This window comes from Hakea prostrata, chromosome 3 (assembly GCF_041222555.1).
Source record: "Hakea prostrata isolate BN-2017 chromosome 3, UWA_Hpros_2, whole genome shotgun sequence".
Taxonomy (NCBI): Eukaryota; Viridiplantae; Streptophyta; class Magnoliopsida; order Proteales; family Proteaceae; genus Hakea; species Hakea prostrata.
Genome location: NC_142602.1, coordinates 18015761 through 18025925, shown reverse-complemented (window position 1 = coordinate 18025925; position 10165 = coordinate 18015761). Strand labels below are relative to the sequence as shown.

Genomic DNA, 10165 nt, shown 5'->3' with positions numbered 1-10165 from the left:
TGCGAACAAGTCTGCATGAAAGAGAGAGGTCAAAATCGAGGGAAAAAACAGGGTTTTCTTCGTTTTCACTCCATCCTGCGAACGCATTTCATTCTTTCTCCGTTTTCTCACTCCCAACTACATCGCAAGCAAGGCCACTGTTACAGCCATTTTCAGGTCGACCATCACAGCTCTACAGGTCTATTTTTACTCCTTAAATCTGTATTATTTTTCCTTATAACCACGTCTTATGATTCCTGCCTCCTCTCTACTGATACAACCCTTGTAAATATATAGCCTTTGTATGGTGTGGGTAAAGCCGATTGCTGTTGGAAATATGGGTCATGCTTTGTCTGTTCTTCAGAAAAGGAGGATGGATTGTCTTGTTTTATATTGAATAATTTGAACTCCCAGTCTCGAATTGCATTATTCTTTTGTTGCTGCAGCTATTGTCTCAGGGGGAAAGGGTACATCACAAGATAAAATTAAGACCATTAGGGAAGCTGGGGTGACAGTTGTGGAGTCGCCAGCAAAGATTGGTGCTGCCATGCTTGATGTCTTCAAACAACGGGGTCTTGTGTGTTAGTTTAGACAAGAGCAATGTCTTCAAACAGCTGACTTTTGTTACCTTATTTTACATAAATCATTCATGCTATGAGTGTAAACAATGTTTTGTAAGTCCATTACTCTTTTCACCTGAAGGCCAAAAGCTATTTTCACCTGCATGATGACACCTAAGGTTTGGTAGTCAAAAATGGATCTCATTTTTCACTTAATCATCATGTTCTCCTTTATGTTAATCATTGTGTAGAGCACATCAGAATCAGAAAGTAAGAGTTGCTTTACTAGAAAGCATCATCTCCACAGCATTGACAACTGCAAGTCCGACAGGTGATCTGAGCTCATGCAGGTGATCTGAGCCCATGCAGGTGATCTGAGCTCATTTCCAGAATTGTGTCTCTGGTTTTGTTTAAGTAAGAGAGGGAAACAATTATGGAGTATATACAAGAGAATTGTGGAAAATTAAATTGGTGCATTAAGGGTAAACCAATAAACTTCAAATCTTGGTTTGTAAATAGACAAACATTTTAGGACACTAAAAAGACATCAAATTGGAGCATTTTTGTGGGATGGAGGGACTATGTATGAGGGATGTGCCGAATTTTTGTCATATCCATGTCAAGGTGGAGAATAATATCTGTTTAAACCTTGCTGAGCTGTTTTTTTTTAAGGGCAGGGGGGGGAGGGAGGATGGACTGGTTGTGTAACTACCATAGAAGAAACAACTAGTGTTTGAGAGGTAGAAATACGGATGCCACTGGATGTTGGACTGAAATAAGAAACTATGGTTGACAATGTGACATCATGTTTTAAAGGGTTAAGGGCCAAAGCAGTTGGTCTATTTAGTGTTACCCTGCAAACAGTAGCTATTTCAGAAATTGGATGAGAAGGAACTTGCATATTGCTCCTCATAATGTGTTAGACTGTGACATCTCACTTGAGTTTCATACTTTGGATTGTTGTTTAACTAATATGTTTTGTGATCTATGCAGCAAATACTAAATCCACGATGGCTCCAAAAGCAGCGATGAGGGGGGAAAAAACGAAGGCACAAAAAGGAAAGCAACCAGTAGTGGATGAATGGTTTGTGCAGCCGGGGGCTAAAGAAAGGTTTGAGACCCAAAAGAAGCAAACAATAGTTGAAGGAAGGAAGGTAGAAAAAAAATCCTGTCAAGCTGTAGGTGTATGTGATATGTTTAAAGGGTTAGGTTGGGAGAACATGTTGTATTTAAAAGCCAAGTGTTATCCTGAACTAGTTAGGATTTTTTATGCAAATTTGCATTTCACTGGGGAAGAAGAAGACTTGAAAGCCATCTCCTATGTTAAAGGGACCCGCATTGACCTAGGTATTGATAACCTAGCTTCCATTCTTGAAATTTCAAATGAGGGTCGTTGTCTTTTTTGGGAACCTAGAAAGAAATTTATGCACTTGGTTAATGTTGATACCATGTATAGTGATATTATGGTAAATTATACGAGTGACACCAGCATCACCCGCATCAAGGAAAAACAGTTGAAACCTATTCCCCACATGTTGAGCCACATCATCCAACACAACATCGTCCCCCGCAAGGGTCATCGTGACTCCATAAATTCTTTTCAAGCCTATGTGACCCATTGTGTTCATAGTTTGAAGCATATAAACCTGCCCTTCATCATTCTTCGGATGATGCAATGTGCTTTAGTGACACACAATTGTGGTCTACCCTATGGTAGAGTCCTAAGTTACATATTTAAGGTATTTGGAGTTGATGTTATGGGGGAGGAACTTTCTAAGGAGAAAGAAGTTATAATTCGTTGTACAAAATTTTCTTGTGGAGAAGTGGCAGATTTTCAAAACCCTCCTCCAGATTTAGGAGCACATCCTCCAGCAAATGAGGAGTCACACTTCACACATGATCAATTGTTGGCTTTTCAACAGCATATGGATGGAAGATATGCACAATTGGAGAAACATGTTCTTTATATGCGTCATCAGCAGGACCGAATGGCTCGTCAGCAGGACCGAATGGCTCATCAGCTGGACCAAATGGCTCATCACTTGCAGATTCCGGTGCCCACAAGATCTCCATCAACATCTCCTTCAAATTCTACATCAGATTCTGAGAAGGAAAACACAACGTGTTGAGTGCAATACTGGTTCATATTGATACAGTAAGTGTTTAAATGCTTTGCTTTCAATCTCTTATATTGATATGTTTGCTTTAGAACTTTGTCATGTTGTCATTTATATGAAGATAAATATAGTGAAAATCTGTTAGGTTACTGTTCAAGTGGAATAGATGGTAGGGAAGTGGTTTTCTTTTTGAGAATATTTTGTCTCTGAAAATGTAGTAAGAAGAAGAGGATGCTAAAATAAATACATAGGATAAAATGGAGAGTGCTCATGCTTACAGAACCCAGAATGTTGTTTGTAGCTTACCTAGTAAGATTTAATTTCAATGAATTACACGTCTTGCTAGTTAGGTCCGAGAAGAAGGAAGATTTTGGTCACTCTATACAGATATGCACAAGCAGTTGGTCTCATTAATTCATGGCGATTTGTTCCTCTAGGCAAGCCAATTTGATAATCAAACAAAGAGGGAGGGGGAGAGAGAGAGGTTTTGAGTAGGTAAGCTGTTTGTAAGCTGTAATTACTAATCTATCTAGATTTTGAGTAGGTGATGACTTGGGGTCGATTGATTGGAAAACAAACAAAATTAGATTGTCAGGTTTTTGGGGCTCATGTAGTTCAATTATTTAATTTATACATATATGTTCAATGTGAAATATGGGTGAATCTTCCCTATCACTAGTAATAAAGTTCTTGCAATCTTGCATTGGAAGTTTGAACAGCTTGAGGAGACTTGTTTAGTTACTAGTTCAAAGCCTGAGAAATAATTATATCTGTTGAATTTACTTCTAAATTGATGAGTTAATATATATATTGTACCATGCAGGAAAGGAGGAAGACTAGAGATATCTGGGAGCCAATTATCAAACCATGTTTCAATGCTCTGCTGTTACTTTTTGTCAAAGGTTAAGTGATGGAATATGTTTCCCTAGTAGAGGAGAAAGGTTGCATCAGGATACGTGCGGCAAAAGGAAGCAAGAAGAGGTGTTGGGAATCTATGTTGAGGAACCAGCTCCATGAAGTTGAGAATCTATGTTGAGGAACCAGCTCCATGAAGTTGTTTGTAGTTCAAATTTTGGAAAGAAGATGTCAGCTTCATGACTAGTGTTTAGGGCATGGTATTTATTAAATGCTTAGTTTTATTTTTTGTATTCCAGGTGAGAAGTTGATTTTTTTTTTTGTAGTTTGCTCCTGCATCTTTTACCCACGAGATTCAGTATTGGCTGTGAAAGGTGAATTTAAATTGAGTCATGCTTTGTATCGCTATCTGAATTTAGGTTGTATATTATCTGGTGATTTAAGTTTAATAGAAATGCCTTTATCCAGGGGAAAAAAAAAAAAAAAAAAACCTCATTATTTTGATCTTGCTGTTCTGCTCACTATTTGTTAACTATGATACTGTGATACTGTGACACTGTGGTACTGTGGTGCAACTTAAGTTTTTCTATCGGAGTATAATCCATTAATTTGGATCTCCAAAACTTGCCACATGAGTTATTCAAAGTAAAATGAAATAAGTTTATTCCTAATAATAGCTCATTTAAATTGAAACCACATTAACTTTTACGTTACATGGGGAAAAACCAACCCTAATTTTGTACGCAATAGACTTCTTACCAAACAAAATTGGCCTCTAAACCTATGCTTGGGATGGCATCATATAGCTAGCTTTTAATCTCGGTGTTTCTCATCTTTTAATTTTAGAGTGAATATACTTTGTGCTAAAGTATAGACAATGACAAGTGCCTCTCTTTTTCTCTTCATCACCAATTCTCATCCTTCAAAACTTGGTTTCTTTGAAAAAACAAACAACCCAGATTGTTAAATATAAAGGATATATGCCCATTTTAGTGAAACGCACCATGCCTTTTTAATTATAGAGGATATATGCCCATTTAAGTGAAACGGCATGGTGCCGTTTCACACCCACGCGAAACGGCACCACGCCTTTTCGTCACTGTGATGAAAAGGCATGGTGCCCTTTTGCAGGCGTTGGAAACGGCACCATGCCTTTTTAATTTAAAGAATATATGCCCATGTAAAACGGCATGGTGCCGTTTCAAACCCACGCGAAACGGCACCACGCCTTTTCGTCACTGTGATGAAAAGGCATGGTGCCCTTTTGCAGGCGTTGGAAATGGCACCATGCCTTTTTAATTTAAAGAATATATGCCCATATGAAACGGCATGGTGCCGTTTCACACCCCCGCGAAACGGCACCACGCCTTTTCGTCACTGTGATGAAAAGGCATGGTGCCCTTTTGCAGGCGTTGGAAACGGCACTATGCTATTTTAATTTAAAGAATATATGCCCATGTGAAACGGCATGGTGCCGTTTCAAACCCCTGCGAAACGGCACCACGCCTTTTCGTCACTGTGATGAAAAGGCATGGTGCCCTTTTGCAGGCGTTGGAAACGGCACCATGCCTTTTTAATTTAAAGAATATATGCCCATGTGAAACGGCATGGTGCCGTTTCACAACCACGCGAAACGGCACCACGCCTTTTCGTCACTGTGATGAAAAGGCATGGTGCCCTTTTGCAGGCGTTGGAAACGGCACCATGCCATTTTAGTTTAAAGAATATATGCCCATGTGAAAAGGCATGGTGCCGTTTCACAACCGCGCGAAACAGCACCACGCCTTTTCGTCACTGTGATGAAAAGGCATGGTGCCCTTTTGCAGGCGTTGGAAACGGCACCATGCCTTTTAAATTTTAATCCGTATGCATTTTAGTGAAACGGCATGGTGCCGTTTCACACCCCAGCGAAACGGCACCATGCCTTTTTGTCACTGTGATGAAAAGGCATGGTGCCCTTTTGCAGGCGTTGGAAACGGCACCATGCCTTTTTAAATTTTAAAAGGATATATGTCCATTTTAGTGAAACGGCATGGTGCCATTTCATTGGTGTTACGCAATATGCACGTTATCATGATCATGAGTGCTCTACCACAGCATTCAAGCCATGTCCATTACAACAACACAACCCCACAAACCATTTCTTAATCAACACCGAATTTGGAGTTGAAGGTAAATAATTGACAACTTCTATTTCACCCATGACAAAGACATCGTCATTATAGAATTCCAACTGTCCGTTGAAGCCTTTCAACCTTGCAAGGATAATGAAGCGTCCAGTAGGAGGTAAGAAAAGGCGTGGTGTCGTTTACCTTCCAACTGTCCATGGAAGCCTTTACTCTTCTTTCTTTTTTTTCCCTCACCCTTCATCACAACCACCACAGCAACAACCAAACCTGCATCCTATCCCAAACCTCTCTATTCTACAACCACCACATTACACTGCAACTCCTGTAACCAGCCCCATCTAAAACCCACACTAACAAGAAAACAATAGAAATTCCATTAATAATTTCTTAATTCAAGCACAACTAGTGAAGCCTACTTATACGCTTATAGCTTGGCTAAGCTTCACAAAATAAGACATCTCAAAAGTTGATCACTATAGCTTGAACCTGGCATTAATCCCTGGTTATGTGTCATCTACCAAAACAATATCATCAGCAAAATGCATAAAACAAGGAATTGGCCATAGATCCAAAATGGGTACCTAGCATGAACCTGAAGAATGACCTTACCAACAAAATATCATTCTCAAATTTGCTTCAATCAAGTTACAAAATACATGTCCAGAATTTGGATGAACAATTTGTAGTTCTATTTCCTCAAATCATAATATTACATTTCCAACATACCAAATGGTTACAAACAGAGCCATTTGAAATGGTTACAAACAGAGCCATACGAAATGGTTACAAACAGAATTTGTATGAACAATTTGTAATTCTAGACTGCTTCTTGTGCACATACTTCACTGCTGCGATTTTAGAAATGCGTTCACGGCAGTTCACTTGCGGTGCACCAACATTAGCTTCAACCTATGTGCCAATCAAAGATAAACTTGTGAGAATATCACACTTCGCAGTACTACTGCTATGCTTCATGTTTTTCAATACAAAAGTCTGGAATCATACAACTAAACTAGGGTACAAAGTTGAAGCATAAAAATGACAAAAAGAAAATATGCTTTACAAAACAATGGAATGTAGCATTGTTGGAAAGAACATACCAGAGGATTTTGAGGCTTCAGGTCCCTGTGGCAACTTCAAGGAACACTGTGCATATAACTCAGGCCCCTAAATAACATACAAATCTAAAAGAGTTAGATATATAAGCCTCACAAGGGAAGTTGGGCGGTATGTTATATGTAAGCCTCACTAAGAAACAAAACCGAGATATTACTTGGAGAACACCACTCCAGTGCGCCTAGGCTAAAAAAGATCGCAAACATACTCCACTAAAAAAGAAAATAAACCAAATGGCAAAGGAAACCCGTTCACACTGTTGAACCCTGTGAGGTACCTATTTGCTGTATAATCCAACAACACATATAAACAACATTATGGTAATTTAAAAGAAAAAAATATTTTTTAACAGTAATTTTAAATGAATTTTTGTATATATATTATACCTGTAACAGTGACAAGAAACTAGACTGTGGCATATCTTCATATCCACCATGCAAACCCAATGTGGTCATTGAAGATGGTATTCCGGATGATGGTACGTCGATGGAGCTCTATCCTTCCACTGGCTTTTTCCTTCTATTTTTGTTTACCGCCTTTTTCATACTAGGGCTTCTTTCTCTTTGATCCACCTTTTTGAGATTCTTTCTTTTTAAGCTGTATTTGTGTATATATTTCAGCAGATTTTGTTGAAACATGGTCAACATGGTTTACACCAAATTCATCTTCAAGCTCCTGATGTATCCCATTAGCATGCCTATCGAGTATCTTAAATCCAACCTCTGTACTACAGGCTTCATTAAGAAGTTTCAAATATCTGGGAACCATCATCCTATACCGTTGTAAGTGACTTAGTTTGTCATTTACTTCAATACCTTCCATTTCTCTCCTGTCATTTAGGGACAATATTCTTATCCCCTTCATCCATCTCATCAAAATATATCTTTTAGGAATGGAGTTTATTTGTAAGTAACCTAAGACTTTCAAGGCATGACTACAAAGAATGCCTTCTCTCTCAAATAGTCTACAACTACATGTCATACTCCCCTCAGCTGGATTATGCAACACTTTGTGTTCCTTTCCAATCTTATGTTCACACTCACTTTCTTCCAAGATCACATAATGATGATTTAAATCACTTACACTCTTGGATTTGATAACATGGCTAAGACTCAACTCATACTCCGTCTTAAACATCTTAAATATATTTGGAGTATATACTCTGAAAGCTTCTTTCAAGACACCTATCTTTGAATGGAAACCCCCAAGTATGGTATTTCGTGCATCAAACTCTTGTTTTAGTTCATTGCCACGTTTTGCATCTACAACATCTTGAAAGTGTTCCATAAATCATATAAGATCAAAACTGGACTTCAGACATTTTTTCAGATCCGCATTGATGCTTTCAGCAAGTTGTGTGCTCCTCACACCTATTGTGAAAAGTTCATGCATGTAACAACATGCCCATTTTTCTTTCAATTTATATGTCTTATCCAACCAAGAAGTGTCTTGAAGCCGAGGATTTTCTCTCAAATTCTTCCATGCATTTTCAAATTCATCAACTTCAGTGTAATCCCAAATGCATTTTTTCAAACAGTTGCTGAATAATGAGTGTTCATGCATCATATACCCGAGGTGTTTTTTTGCATTTTGCAAAAGATGCCAACAACACAATGCATGATGGGTACTAGGTGAAACCTCTGCTATTGCCCTTGCCATTGCAGCATCCTGATCAGTGAATAGGATCTTCGGCTTCTTCTGACCATTACTTCTAAAGAAAGTCTCAAATAACCACTTAAATGATTCAGCAGTTTCATCATAAAGCAAAGCAGCACCAAAAATAACTGCAGTTCTATGATGGTTGAAGCCTACAAATACACCCAAGGGCCTATATTCCCTATTTGTGCAGAAAGTAGTGTCAAAAACTACCACATCACCGAACAATTCATAATCACACTGCATCCCATAATCAGCCCAGAATATATTTGTTATCTTTTCCTCATTGTCCATCTGTAAACAATACACAAAAGCAGAGTTTATCTCCCGTTGTTTATCTAAATAAAGTATCAAACTCCCAGCCTCCCCAAAAGCTAAATCACGTTGCCGTTTGGTATTGAGATAATTCTGTAGATCTTTCTTGGTGAAGCCAACATTTTCATTCCCTCCTGCTTGGAAACCCAATAAATCAAATGTTAATTTGGTCCCCAGTCCAGTTCTCTCAGCTATATCTATCTCAGTAGCTTGGGTAGTAGATATTGCATGCTGAGACCGCATAAAATGTGCGGTATTTGATGTGTGAAGAAGATGGTTGTGTACTTCAATAAAGTCTTTACATTCATACTGTCCATCTGCCTGTAATGATATGCTCATCTTTGCACCACAGCCAGTTCTAGTCTCTGGACGATGTACTGTTCTCACTTTATCTTATTCCTTCCGCTTTCCTTGTTTACTACAAACATAAGTCCTTTGCACAATGACAGTTGGATCTTCTGTGTTCTTATGGCAATAGGCTCTTCTTATACTAAATCCAATATTACGCCCATATTGGTTATAAAAAGTATAGGCTTCTTCTTCTGATGTAAATCTCATGCCAATTTGAGGCTCAGGACAACCAGCCATTGCAATAAATTACCCAATCAGTCACTGAGATACAATTATAAATACCAAATGTGAGGAAACATGTCTAAAATTCAAACATTTTATTACAATTCGGTGTATCTAATAAAATTTCATTCTTCCATCAACAAATAACACAACACAATGAAAATTAAAGGTGCAAAAAAATATATATATTGATGGAATAAATGAAACTGAAAATGTATATCTTTCCTTAACCATTTACAACATGTTAGGTGGCCAACTAGAATTAACTTCAGCTAAACATATTTCCTACATGAGCAAAAGAGGCCTATTGCATCAATAAACTTAAATATAAAAGCTCAATGCCCATAAAACCTGATCATTAATAGCAGAAGAAACTATATTCAAAAACAGAGCTATAGCTATAACAGAAATTATGTAACTCCTAGAAACAGAGCTACAATAACATCATATTCAGCAGAAAATAGAGAAGTGCAGAAAAAAAGAGCAAAACAAGAATCCACAATTGTGTAAATAAAACAAGAATTAAGGATACAAAGAAAATTATTCATTCAGCAAATAATACATTACTACAAGAAGAGCAAAACAAAAAGCATTGAAAACACTAATACATACAAATTTTATGCCTCACAAGAAGAGTAGAACCAAAAGCCCCTTTTCCAAATTCTTCTAGTACTTCGTACTGCTCTATCTTTTGTCAAGTACTTGTTCCTTGATATCTTTAATGATCTACAAATATAGCATAACGTATTCGAAAATTGAAGTGTAATGAGCTGGAGGAGAGAGGATGAGTGCTTCTTTTTCTGTCCCTTCACTCCTTTCTCCCCTCTGCATATCACTCTTATTGAAGACACTAAAAGCTTCAATC

The 10165-nt window shown here is 38.0% G+C and overlaps 1 protein-coding gene across 1 annotated transcript; it reads right to left on the bottom strand.

Moving 5' to 3' along the window:
* Positions 1-2429: 2429 nt before the first annotated feature.
* LOC149021345 (protein FAR1-RELATED SEQUENCE 5-like) lies at positions 2430-9066 on the bottom strand. Its single transcript, XM_089147443.1, has 3 exons — positions 8127-9066; positions 7840-8027; positions 2430-2630 (listed from the first exon to the last, which is right to left on the bottom strand). Exons 1-3 carry the CDS (start codon positions 9064-9066, stop codon positions 2430-2432), a joined length of 1329 nt encoding a protein of 442 aa, XP_089003569.1.
* Positions 9067-10165: the final 1099 nt, after the last annotated feature.